A 14366-nucleotide genomic window follows, 5' to 3' on the forward strand; every position below is an offset into this window, starting at 1 on the left:
TGCACCAGAACCTCTGTAGTGTCCCAATCTCAGTCTTCATGTACTGAGATCAGCAACAGTAGATCATGTCTCTGTACTGCCCGTTTGTGTTCCTGTAAACGAGTTGAGAGTTTATGTCCTGTCTGGCTGATGTAGTTCTTGTTGCAGGCTCCACAGATGATCCTGTACATCAAATTGCCTTTTGTTGATTGCTTGTACAGTTCTCTTGGTTCTCGAGACAAGCTTCCTTAAATTCCTCATTTGTTTGTGAGCAATTGGGATGCTGTGAGGTTCAAGCGGTCGAGCTGTCACTTCTGAAGATATTCTTGATGTAGGGCAAGGTTGTGTGTTTCACTGTTCGTTGAGCAAGGTCTGCTTGTGTTTAGCCTGACTACTCACTCACTGCAAAGTCAGGAATGTGATAAAATGCTCTCCTCCTTTCTGCATGAGTGCAACTATGACAGCGGACGAGAGGGTTGGCATTATCCAAGATAAAGAATATGCTTGATTGGCATTCCATCCGTCTGAAACATTCATTCTCTCTCTATCACTGGAACAGTACAGCTACAGTTTGTGTCATTTATAAGGTGCATTTCTGCTTGTTTTGACAGGCTCCATTAAAAGCTCTTTGATCTCTGAAGAATATGGCCAGAAGGCATGTTTAATCATTGCCAATTGCCAAGTAACTTTCCAAATTGCCCAATATTCCAAAATATTTGACATCATTATTATTGAGTAACATTCTTAGAACTTGTAAACTTCAATCCTGGGAATATCTTTACCTGGACTGCAGTGTTTGTGTGAATAGTTTCAAAAGAAACTAGAATGGCAGTAAAAATTGGTCTTGTCAGCAATGTCCAGATTACCATAATTAAACTGACGCTTATGAAAATAAATTAGATGGGATTGCATGCTGCCATGGGTGAAGTGGGAGCATTTACAATGAAATTGAAGACCAGGTTCATGTGACTGAAACATAAAAGACTGCAAAAGTTTTTCTTCCCCTTGGGGGAGGGGGGGGGGAGAGAAGAAAAGATACCAGAGAAACTCAGCAGTTCAGGCAGCATCTATAGAAGGGAAAGGAACAGTCACTGTATACCACACTGACCTGTCTGTCCTTGGATGATTCCACTGCCAATGAGGCCAAACACACTGCAGGAATAACATCTAATAATCCGTCTGGGTAATCCACAACCCAAGGGCATGAACAGTGAATTCTCCGATTTTAGGTAACCTGCACCTCTCTGACCCTTTCCCTCCTACATACAACTGCCATACCAGTCCCCATCACTTAGTTTCTTTCCTCACCCCCACCTACTGCATCTGCTTACACTCCTTCCCTCTCAACTCCTCACAACATTCTTTCTATTTGCCCTTCTGTCTTTATTTGGTTCCATGATCTACCTTCCTTTCCTATCAGATTGCATCACCCTTTGTTGCCTCTACCTATCATCTCCAACACTTGCTATTCCCACCCTTCCCTTCTCCATTTGCCAGTTAGCCCTCTTAACCTAGATCCACCTTGCTAGCTCTTTCCCTGACCCTACACCTCACATCTTTAAGCTGGCTGTTTGCTCCCTCCTGTTTCATTCTGGATGAAGGGCCTCAAAATGTCGACTGTCCATTTTCCTCTAAGGATTCCGTCTGAGCCTCTTGCGTTCTTCCAGCAGGGTGTTTCACTTTGATTAGGATGGTAATGTTCCTTTTTTGTGTGGTTGGAAATGTAAACTATGGAGTGGGAATGCAGATCTGGAGTATTGGAAAAGGCAAGCCTTCATTTCAAGAGTATATGAAATCGGGGTTCAGGCGTCATGAGGGAAATTGGCATTGTGTTCCTGGGAATGAAGCTGAATAGCTACGATGAAAGAATTTTGGCTCTGAAACTCGAGTGTGAACCTAAGGTGATGGGTGGCGAGTTTGATAGTATTAAGAAACAAGATTTCGGAGGTAAATTCAGTATGATGGCTTTTTAAAAATTGGGTTTCTTGATTTTTGAATGTTCTTGCATTGCTTTCCAGTAATCACTGATTGGGGTTCAGTGCTGCTGTCTGTTAGGAGTTTGTACTAACAGACAGCGTTACTGCGTCAGTTCCTCTTCCTGCTCTGGTTTCCTCCCACATTCCAAAGATGTACAAGTTAGGTTTAGAAAGTTCTGGGCATGCTATGTTGGTGACCCATGTGGGCTGCACAGCACCATCCTGGCTGATTGGACTTGACACAAGCAGTGCATTTCACTGTATCGTTTGATGGTTCGATATACATGTGACAAATAAAACTAATATTTAAATGTTTCCTTTTAGATCACTTGAGTGCTAAACTGTACTAGTTTAGTATGATGAAAGCAGCGATCAAGTCAGTCTGTATAACAAAGAACAGTGTAAGTGCTTTGTACCACAAAACAAAGAAATTAAAATGAGTTGCATTGATGGTGCCTTTTTCTTGTATTTCAGGTTCGTTTGGTTATTGCGGAAAAGGGGCTAAAATGTGAGGAGTATGATGTTAATTTACCACTAAGTGAGCACAATGAACCATGGTTTATGCGTTTGAACCCAGCGGGAGAGGTACCTGTGTTAATACATGGAGAGAACATCATCTGTGAATCCGCTCTGATCATTGATTACCTCGAGAGCAAATTTGAAGATGGTAATGTTTAAGAAGTGTGTGTGTGAGAGAGGGGGGGTTTGTAGGCTTAATTAAATCTAAACTAGAATTTTCTTAAGAAAGCATTTTTTTCCCCAACCCTTTAGCTATTCTTTTTCTTGAGCTCTTCAAATTTGGTGAAGCTGCATTTTCTTTTAAAGGGTATGAACAGTATTTCTCATTTTTCTTGTGCTCAAACAGAAAACTTCAATGTCATACTAATTATGTGGCCGTCCGATCCAAGCCCATACTGTCACATCTAGTAGCAAGTGCATTTCTCTTTCCTGTTTGTGCAATGTGTGGCCACTGCGTAATCCTGCCATAACCCTTTTGGGTTCTAGAGGTAAATCATTCTATACAGAGTGATGATTAGCTCAAGTACTTAATCTCTTGACAAGCTGAGGGAATGCAGGAGTCCTGTTTCCTGTGTGACTCAGGATATGAGAAAATCAAGATTCTCTGGAAAATAAGCTTATAATCACCACCATACATATTAATTACAGTTCCCTGCCATTAAATAAAATACTAGATCTCAAAGTTGATGCCAGAACAATGTGTACTTTGGCTTATGGTGGTGATTTGTCTTGGTTTGGCTCAGCTTCCAAAGTTTCCTAGTGTGAGAGTATTAGTAATCCTGATGCTAAAGTAGAAATGAGGAACAGCACCCTCTGGTGTAAGTAAAAAAAAAAAGTCTCTTGTGGTAGCCCTGTTGGTTTGAAAGCTGTGTGTACACGCCATGCATTTTCATCAGGGACCACATAGCATCATTCACTATTTAAAGAAAAATCTATTTAGATGTGTTTCATTGGGCGTAATTTTATGTGCTTAAATATAGTCCTGTTATTCATGAGTTAGATTATTACAAAGCTAATTGGGGACTGTTGGATTATTGGAAGTATAGGAAGTATTGTGGGACCCGCGAACCAATAGTCCCCCACTTACATCTATATTTTTCTAAAGGAAGTATTATTACAACTGTGTAAAGCCAGGGGATAAACCTTCTGATAAATTTGTTATGTACAGAATAATCTATTGGTTAATATTTTAGCAAGGAGTAGTTTTTCTTCTTTCACTTGATGCAAGGGAGATAGGGTCCACTATGCTAGTCGTCACTATGTAATTTTGCCTGATCAGGAATAAAACATAGCTCAAGCGCAATTATTAGTAATTTGGAATGAATAACATCTAGCAAAATAACTACAGAACTCTGACTAAATAATCTTCGTGCTGGTCAAATTATTAGGAAAGCTTCTGGTGCAAATTAGCATGTTGAAAGATCCAAGTAATTTAAGACAGGCAACAGAGTTAGTAGATTTGTTAAGAGGAGATGATTTCTGATAAATATTTTGAGGTAACAAATGGTAACATTTTTGTTGTAATTTGTTTATACTTTTAAGTCTTTAGATGAAATATCACATGATCTCAGTGGTTGGGAAGATGTTGGAGTCAATTGATGAGGTTATGGAGTACTTGGTGACGCAGGACAAGATAGGACAAAGTCAGCACGGTTTTTCTAAAGTAAAATCTTGCCTGATGAACCTGTTGGAATTCTTTGAGGAGATTACACAGAGGATAGATAAAGGGGATGCAATGGATGTTTTATATTTGGACTTTCAGAAAGCCTTTGACAAGGTGTCACACATGAGGCTGCTTACCAAAAGAGCCCATGGTATTACAGGAAAGTTACTAATGCGGTTAGAGCATTGGCTGATTGGTAGGAGGCAGCAAGTGGGAATAAAAGGATCCTTGTCTGGTTTGCTGCCAGTGACTAGTGGTGTTCTGCAGGGCTTGGTGTTGGGACTGCTTCTTTTTAATGTTGTATATCATTGAGTTAGATGATGGAATAGATGGCTTTGTCAAGTTTGCAGATGATATGAAGATTGCTGGAGGGGCAGATAGTGTTGAGGAAAAAGGTAGGGTTGCAGAAGGACTTAGTTAGCAGAATGGATGAGAGTGGCAAATGAAATACAGTGTTGGAAAATGCATGGTCATGCACTTGGTAGTAGAAATAAATGTGCAGACTATCTTCTAAATGGGGAGAAAATCCAAAAATCTGAGATGCAAAGGGACTTGGGAGTCCTTGTGCAGAACACCCTAAAGGTTAACTTGCAGGTAGAGTTGGTGGTCAGGAAGGCAAGTGCAATGTTAGCATTAGTTTCAAGAGGGCTTGAATACAAGAACAGTGATGTGATGCTGAGGCTTTATGAGGCACTGGTGAGGCCTCACCTTTAGTATTGTGAACAGTTTTGGGTTCCTTATCTTAGAAAATATGTGCTGGCATTGGAGAGGGTCCAAGGAGGTTCACTAGGATGATTCCAAGAACAAAAAGGTTATCATATGAGGAGCGTTTGGTCTGGGTCTGTACTCTCTGGAATTTAGAAGGATGAGGAGGGGGTATCTCATTGAAATCTTTTGAATGTTGAAAGGCCTAGACAGAGTAGATGTGGAAAGGATGTTTCCCATGGTGGGGGAGTCTAGGACAAGAGGGCACAGCCTCAGGATAGAGGAGCATCCATTTAAAATAGAGATGCGGAGAAATTTCTTTAGCCATAGGATGGTGAATTTGTGGAATTTATTACCACAGGCAGCTGTGGAGGCCAGGTGGTTGAGTGTATTTAAGGCAGAGCTTGATAGGTTCTTGATTGGACATGGCATCAAAGGTTATGGGGAGAAGGCCAGAAACTGGGGTTGAGGAGGAAAAAAAGGATCATCCATGATTGGATGGCAGAGTAGACTCAGTGGGCCAGATTCTTCTCCTATGTCTTATATCTTTATCTGTAAAGTAGCTGTGGAAATGATCAAGTTGAATGAGCTCACTGGGAGGAAGTAAGTGCAATACTCAATGAGAATTTCAGTGATTATAGGGCTATATATAATGTTCATTTCTAGGTCCCTTGCTTTAAATGAAATATTAATAACTTGACTGTAAAGATGTTGCTTGCATTTTGATAATCATAAAACTTAGTGTGGTGGATAGTGAAGCAGAAAGTTCTGGGCTGTAGTAAGATGCCAATGGATTGATTAGGTGGAATGGAGAGTTGCAATGAAGAACAAGTAAGGTGAAAAATAACTCATCAAATGTAGAATACTAAGGTGTATAGAGAACCGGGATTTTGGCTTGGATGTCCCTAGGTGTTATTTGGCAAATAAATAAGATGGCTTCAGAGATGTATGGGATTTTTGACTTTAATAGGATAGGTATAGTACATAAAAGCAGGAAGCTCATATTAAGATTGTCTAAACTCTAACCTCTGGCCATCATAACAGAAGCGTGTGATAGAGAGGGTGCTGAGGTGTATTACGAAGATGTTGTCAGAATTGCAAAATTATAAGAGTGCCGAGATTGGAGTTTTCTTTGCCCCAAAGAAGTGAGATTTAGCGGAGTATAAAAAATTCTAAGACGACAAGGCAAGTTGTGAGGACCTACTTGGTTTAGCAGAGAGAAATTAGGAGAAGGGATTGTCCTATGAGGCAAGATGAAGCAGTCTGGACCAGTATTCTACAGAGTTTACCAAATGAGTAGTCTGTGTACATACATCTATTGATGCTTCTGGACACATCTTCAGTGATGTTCCTGGAATCATCGGGTGTTTCAGGTCTTTCAACATCATACAACCTCCTCCAGGTGACCCAGCCGGGGCTGATCAGACCCCAGCTTGTGTCCAGATGGCTAGCTTCTTATGACTCCATGGCTCCCCTCTTTTGAGCCACAGCCATCTTGAGGCCCTCTCTGCCGCATCGGTGGTACTGCGGATGGCTCTCCTCTTCTTCTCTCCCTTGATGCCCAAAATTTTGAAGGCTCTAACTAAAGAACGGGCTATGAATCCCCTATAACCAACCTCCACTGGGAGACACCTTGCTCTCCATCCAGCCTGCTGACAGTTGCTGACCAGTCCTGCGTACTTGGAGAGCTTCCTTTCAAAGGCCTCCTCCAAGCTATCTTCCTATGGGACTGTCAGCTCCAGCAGCACCACTTGCTTAGTAGACTCAGACACTAGGACAATGTCTGGTCGCAGGGTGGTGGCTGCGATATGGTTGGGGAACTTCAGCTGCCCTTCGAGGTCCACCAACAGCTGCCAGTCCCTTGCAGAGGTCAGAATGCCTGCAGATGTTCTTTTGGCAGGTATTGGCTGCTCCCCAGCTCTGACAAAGGCAATGGTCTGCTTGGAGGGTCGAGACCACTTCGCCCACTCAACTCCTGCACTGACGGCTTCAGTGATGGTCTTCAGGACCTGATCATGCCTCCACCTGTACCGTCCCTCACCAAGTGCCCTTGCACAGCCGCTGAGGATGTGCTCCAGGGTTCCTCGCTTGGAGCACAGTGGGCATGCAGATGACTCTGCCTTGCCCCATGTGTGCAGGTTAAAATGTGCAAGATTCTTACAGTGCTTGGCTCGGTAAGTGCAGAAATAACACTTTCCCTGCTGAAGGTTGTAGAGTCAGTGTTTACATTATTAAAATTAAGGGAATTGTTCTTTCATGATTTACAGAATTATCTTTATTCAGAATTGTGGATGTTTAGAGTTCTGTTCTAAAGGACAGGAAGCACTCAGATCAATACAATTTTGAATATTAAGGGAATCAAGCAAGATGGAATGAATTGAGGAGAGTAGAGCTGAGGTAAAAGTTTAGTTTTTACCTAATTGAATAGTGGTGCAGATTTGAGAGACCAGTGGCGTACACCAATTGTTATTTGTTATGTTCAGTAACTAAGGAATATAAGTTGGCTAGTGGAAGAAATAAAGGGACATTGAAGGAAATCGCTGTGTTCAGATGAAGGGACTTGACTTGAAATGTCAACCGACCATTTCCCTCTGAGAATGCTGCCTGACTTGCTTAGTTCCTGTTCCTTGCATCATATTCCAGCATCTGCAGTCTTTATACTTTATACTTTATCGTCGCCAAACAATTGGTACTAGAACGTACAATCATCACAGCGATATTTGATTCTGCGCTTCACACTCCCTGGATTACAAATGTTAAATATTAAAAATATTAAAAAATAGTTAAAATTAGTAAATATTAAAAATTTAAATTATAAATCATAGATAAATAGAAAAATGGGAAGTAAGGTAGTGCAAAAAAAACCGAGAGGCAGGTCCGGATATTTGGAGGGTACGGCCCAGATCCGGGTCAGGATCCGCTCAGCAGTCTTATCTGGAATTCACTGCCTGAAGGGACTATAAAGCAGAAATTATTAAACTAAAATTATTATCTGAGTGAGCATTTGAGTCATAATCTACAAGACTGGGGGATGGGAATAATACAAGTTGCTCAATTGCACTTGATGGATTGAATGGATGCTTCCTGTGCCGTTGGTGTCATGACAAGGCTTTGGATTGGGCCTCTTGCCTTTATTTGCCTTGTGCTGTGAAATGTATTTAAAGTCAGAATATTGAGAAATTTAACTATGAAGCCATTTGGGGTCCATCACACACTGAGAGATTATATCTTTTTGCATTGGCCACAACTTCTGCACAAATTTCAGGCGCTTTGATTACTAATGCTTCCACTTTGAAAAAAGAACACATTTCTAATTTTTTTCCCTTTTGGTTCTTCACCTCTTTCCCTTTATTCCACCGTCTATCAGATTCCTATCAGATTCTTCTTCCTTCATCCCTTTACCTCTAACCTATCACTTCCAAGCTTCTCACATCGTTTCCTTACATCCCCCTCCACTACCCGCCTGTCTTCCACCTCTCTCCTGGACTCACCTACTACCTGCCAGCATGCACTCCTCCCCCAACGCCTTCCATTTTTATTCTGGTTTCTGCCCTCTTGCTTTCCAGTCCCGATAAAAGGTCTCAGCCTGAAATATTGACTGTTCATTTCCCTTCGTAGATGTTGCCTGACATGCTGAGTTTCCCTCAGCATTTTGCATATTGTAATTATTTTTCTTCAAGCTGAGTACATGTATTAAGTGTCTTTTAGTATGTGTTTCTAGCATATTATTCATTTCACATTTTTAGTTAAAATTTGATATTTTTGCATTTCATATTTTAAGTTAACAATTCTTAGATTCAGTGTATTAATTTTGAACAAATGTGCACATTTTTCTTTTTGTTTACAGTTATTCCTTTGTTACATCAAATAATACTGATTTTCAACTATTATAGACTGTGTAGCTAGCAGTCACCACAGCTGGAATGTTTCGGTTCTTGAGGTAACTTGTGTACTCATTCTGATTCAGTGAATTATGTGATTCAGCTTAGAGCAGGGGTTCTTTACCTGAGGTCCATGAACCTCTTTGGGGGGTCCACGGATAGATTCCAGAGTGTCTGTGAATTTGGATGGGAAAAAATTTACGTAATTATTTTTATTAACTTTTAACTGTAATTTAGCATTTCCTTCAATTATGAATGTAGGTAACAAACCACAGTAGTATTACCAGTACCGATAGAAATCATAGATATTTTCATATTGCATTACATTTGTTAAAAATTTCAGAACATATTGTATATGGAAAAATATTGTCACTTCTTCAAAATTGATAGTTATTAGACCTGCCACTAGATCAAACGTGATTGCAGTCTTCCTGTCTGCTTCATGCAACGTAGCTGGCCGACTAACGGACAGCTCTGTGATTGGATGTCCAACATAACAAGCATTTTGCTTTGTCAAAGACCACCCCACGGTTTAATGTTCTTATTCAAGCTAAGCAACAAAAGCCTTCACACTGATGTCTTATAAAATGAGTTTAACTTGTTTATATTTTAAGTGCATAGTTTTATTATTTAATGGGTTAATGAAGAAGCACATACATTACTATCACAATTTTATTTTTAATGTCTTGAGTGTGTGTCATTTTGTATTTTATATATTTAAATATATTATTCTGAGAAGGGTTCACAGGACTGTCATACGGGTCCCTGGCATAAAAAAGGTTAAGAACTTAGAGGATATTTGGTATAATATGCATTCCTTATATTTTATTCAAAGAAATTTTAATTTGCAGTCTCATTAGGATATTACATAGCAAAATAAAAGTGACTCATTGGTATTGAAATAAATTTCATGCTTATTTATTGGGTTTTCAATTCTTTGAGAGTCAGAAAATTAAAAAAAAAGCTGTTGCATGAACTATGTTTTAAGTCTCATGTCATGTTTGGTGAGAGAGACCCTTGTGAAAAGAAATACATAATCTTTTAAAAGAAATTACCTGTAAATGAATAACATTATTCATATCACATTGATTCCTGTGTTAAGAAATTTTATTTATTTGTACCTTCAGCAAACATCCCTAAATTGATGCCAGAAGAAGGAAGTTTGTTCTTCCCAAGAGTACAACATTATAGAGAATTGTTAGATTCTCTTCCTGTGGATGCCTACACACATGGCTGTATTCTTCACCCAGAATTAACTCTGGATTCCATGCTTCCTGCATATGCAACCACGAGAATTCGCAGTAAGTAGAATCTAGCAATATAGTAGTTCGCCTGATACCCTTTTGAATCCAGTTGATGGATAACTTAAAAAATAATTGAGGATTTTTTCATGGTTTGAATTCAGATCGTATTGGTAATTCCAATAGTTCATTGCTCAAATCTAAAATAATTTGAAAGAAGCCAAATACTTGAACAATATTTTAAATGAAGAGTGATAATTATCCTTGCATAGCTGAAGGTGGCATACGAGAGTTGTATATTTTAAAATGTGACTGCAGTTTTGGTGTAATTGAAGCTATACATGTATTTTACAATGTAAGGCTAAGGGGTGTATAACTGATGCATTTTAATCTCTTAGTTGCGATCAATATCAAGGAGTTGAGGAGTTTGAGCTAATGTAGAGCCAGGTGCACCACTGTGGCAACGAGAATTTAGTGTTACATTATCCTATTGATGGTTTATTATCCCTCTGGATATAGCTCGAGTGGTAAGTAGTTAGATTTGTACCAAAACTTGAAAAGGGTGGGGGGGGAACAAATTGTTTGAGCAGCTCATGTGTACCACAGATCTCCTATAGAGGGCAGCATTGTGAAATTGATGACTGCAACATTACAGCTCAAGCTCACAAGATCTGAATTCAATTTGAATTGAATTGACTTTACTTACATCCTTAATGTACCTGTGGAGTAAAAATCGTAAACCTCTTAGCCTTGCATTGTAAAATACACATATAGCTCTTTCTAAATGTGTAATGTGCAATTTATAGTAATTTATAATAAATAGTATGTACAACAGGACAGTCAATATAACATAGAAATACAATTGTATCAGCAGTTGAGGCTTCCTCACTAAATATATATAAGAAACAAATGTTCTTCAAAGAAAAATGGTAAGACCCTTGGCAGTGTGGAGGATCAGAGGGATCTTGGGTTCCGGGTCCGTAGGACACTCAAAGCAGCTGTGCAGGTTGACTCTGTGGTTAAGAAGGCAAACGTTGTATTCGCCTTCATCAATTGTGGAATTGAATTTAGGAGCAGAGGGGTAACTTTGCAGCTATGCAGGACCCTGGTCAGACCCCACTTGGAGTACTGTGCTCAGTTCTGGTCGCCTCACTACAGGAAGGATGTGGAAACGATAAAGGGTGCAGAAGAGAATTACAAGGATGTTGCCTGGTTTGGGGAGCGTGCCTTATGAAAACAGGTTGAGTGAACTCGGCCTTTTCTCCTTGAAGCGACGGAGGATGAGAGGTGACCTGATAGAGGTGTATAAGATGATGAGAGGCATTGATCGTGTGGCTAGTCAGAGGCTTTTTCCCAGGGCTGAAATGGGTGCCACAAGAGGGCACAGGTTTAAGGTACTTTCGAGTAGGTCCAGAGGAGATGTCAGGGATAAGTTTTTTACTCAGTGGTGAGTGCATGGAATGGGCTGCCGGCAATGGTGGTGGAGGCAGATACGATAGCGTCTTTTAAGAGACTTTTGGATAGGTACCTGTAGTTTCTATGGTTCTAATTCCTTATGTTTGCCTCATGAAAATGATTCTGGTATTGAAAGGCTTATCATATGAAGAGTGTTTAATAGCTCTGGGCCTGTACTCACTGCAATTCAGAAGAATGAGGGGTGACCTCACTGGAACCTATTGAATGTTGAAAGGCCTTGACAAAATGGAGAGGATGTTTCCTATGGTGGGAGAGTTTAGGACCAGAGGACACAACCTCAGAATAGAGGGACATTCTCAGAATAGAAACGGAGATGAGTAATTTCTTTAGCCAGAGGGTGGTGAATCTGTGGAATTTGTTGCTACAGGCAGCTGTGGAGGCCAAGTCATTGGGTATGTTTAAGGCAGATGTTGATAGATTCTTGGTTAGTCGGCATGAAGGGATGCGGGGAGAAAGCAGGGTATTGGGGCTGGGGGATAAACGATTAGTCATGATGAAATTGTGCAGCAGACTCGACGGGCAATTAGAGATATGTCGGTGTGATGCCGTGGGCATCACTGAATGATGCCTGAAAGAAGGCCATAGTTGGGAGTTTGACATCAAAGGATGTACTTTGTATCGAAAGGACAGGCAGGAAGGCATAGGTAGTGGTGTGGCTCTGTTGGTGAGAGATGGAATTACATCTTTAGAAAGAGGTGACATAATGTCAGAGAAGGTTGAATCTTTGTGAGTGGAGTTAAGAAACTGCAAGGGTAAAAAAAACCATTATGCGAATCATATTTTGATTTTCAAGTAGTAGCCAAGATGTGGGGTTGAAATTGCAAAGGGAGCTGGAAAAGGCATTTAATAAGGGTAATGGGGAACTTCAATATGCAAGTGAATTGGAAAAATCATTTTGGTGTTGGATTGCAAGAGAGGGAATTTGTTGATTGCCTACCAGATGGCTTTTTAGAGCAGCTTGAGCTTACTCAGGGAAAGGCTATCTTAGATTGAATTGAATTGAGTGATCTTTATTATCATTATACAGAGGTACAATGAAACTGTTTGGCTTCCTCTCAGGCAATTAAATAAAGTGGTAGATAAAAACAAGACAGTAATAGAAAAATGGTATTAAGTAAATAAGCAGCAGAAAATAAGTTGCAGCAGCACCAGAGTATCACAGTAATGCACAAAGTGCCGTTAGTGCAAGTATTTGAATCCTTGTGTGTGCTCACAGTTTCAGTCATTGTTCTGTGGGAGTGGTGTGATGGGGGCCACAGCTCTGGGATAGGAGCTGTTCCTCAGTCTATTTGTTCTGGCTTTTAGTGTCCTGAACCTTTTGCTGGACGGCAACGAGTCAAACAGGGATATGTGGTGTCTCTGGTTATGCTGATTGCTTGCCTCCTGAGTCTGCTGGAATAGATGGTGTCCAGTCCTGGGAGCTCCATCCTGACAATTCACTGGGCTGCCTTCACCATGTGATGTAGGTCTTGTCGCTCAGCGGCTGTGCAGCTGGCATACCACACCGTGGCACTGTTGGTCAGAATGGTTTCAATTGTGCTTCTGTAGAAGTTGAGCAGCAGCTTTTGTGATTGGGTGTTGTGTAATAATCCGGATTTTATTAGGGAGCTTAATGTAAGAGGACACTTAGGAGGTATTGTTTATAATATGATTGAATTCATACTGCAATTTGAGAGGGAGAAGCATGTGTATCAGTATTGCAGTGGATTAAAGGGAATTACAGAGGCTCGAGAGAGGAGCTTGCCCAAGTAGATTGGAGGAGGATACTGGCAGGGGTGACAGCAGAGCAGAGATGGCTGAAGTTTCTGGGAATAGTTAACAAGGTGCAGGATAGATACGTCCCACAGAAGTAGTTCTCAAATGGCAGGGATTACAAGGGAAGTTAAGGACTACATAAAAGCCAAGGAAAGGGCATAGAAAGTAGCAAAAGTGAGTGTGAAATTGGATGATTGGGAAGCTTTTAATATCCAACAAAGGGCAACTAAAAAAAACTATAAGATTATTGGCACCCAATTGCCCACCATTGAGAACATCTACCATAAATGCTGCCTGGGCAGGGCGAAAAGCATTATCAGGGATGCATCTCACCCTAACCATGGACTTTTTACTCTCCTCCCATCCGGTAGGCGCTACAGGAGCCTCCGCTCCCACACCAGCAGGCTCAGGAAGAGCTTCTTCCCTGAGGTTGTGACCCTGCTGAACCTCACATCACAGCGCTAAGCAGTATTGCACCCATATTGTATTGTCTCAGTACTTCTAATTTGTGTGCTGTCGCACTTTTTATTCGCAGTTATTTTATAAATGACACTATTCTTTGGATCTCTGGTCAGATGCTAACTGCATTTCATTGGCTTTGTATCTGTACTCGGCACAATGACAAGAAAGTTGAATCTAATCTAATCTAATTAATGGGTACTTTGCATCTGTCTTCACTGTGGAAGACACTATCTTGTGCCAGAGGTCTGTGAGTGACAAGGAGGAGGAGTGAATGCCATTGAACATAAGAACAAGGAGCAGGAGTACGCCATCCAGCCCATGGAGCCTGTTTCACCAATCAATAAGATCATGGCTGATCTGACCATGGACTCATCTCCACCTGCCTGCCTTTCCCCCATAAATTCTTAATTCCCCTACTATGCAAAAATCTATCCAACCTTGTCTTAAATATATTTACTGAGCTAGCCTCCACTACACTGGGCAGAGAATTCTACAGATTCATCACTCTTTGAGAAAAGCAGTTCCTCCTCATCTCTGTCATAAATCTATTCCCCCGAATCTTGAGGCTATGTTTCCTAGTTCTAGTCTCACCTACTAGTGGAAACTGATTTCCTGCCTCTATCTTATCTGTTCCTTTCATAATTTTATCTGTTTCTATATGATCTCATCTCATTCTGAAATCCAGTGAGTTCAGTCCCAGGTGACTCAA

At 40.7% G+C, this 14366-nt stretch overlaps 1 protein-coding gene across 5 annotated transcripts in view; it reads left to right on the top strand.

Annotated features, from left to right (window-relative positions):
* Positions 1-14366, top strand: part of gdap1 (ganglioside induced differentiation associated protein 1) — a 90432-nt gene that overhangs the window by 51808 nt on the left and 24258 nt on the right. For 4 of the 5 annotated variants that reach the window (XR_010020064.1, XM_063065230.1, XM_063065240.1 and 1 more), the window contains exons 2-3: positions 2430-2622; positions 9851-10024. Coding sequence is in view for 4 of the 5 variants with exons in the window: in XM_063065240.1 (XP_062921310.1) it covers positions 2430-2622; positions 9851-10024 (367 nt within the window). In the remaining variant the exon portion in view is untranslated. Of the gene's footprint in view, positions 1-2429; positions 2623-8689; positions 8783-9850; positions 10025-14366 lie in introns of those variants that run through there. The other variant, XM_063065251.1, reaches the window with a different exon arrangement.

The sequence above is a fragment of the Mobula hypostoma genome, chromosome 1, assembly GCF_963921235.1.
Source record: "Mobula hypostoma chromosome 1, sMobHyp1.1, whole genome shotgun sequence".
Classification (NCBI taxonomy): Eukaryota; Metazoa; Chordata; class Chondrichthyes; order Myliobatiformes; family Myliobatidae; genus Mobula; species Mobula hypostoma.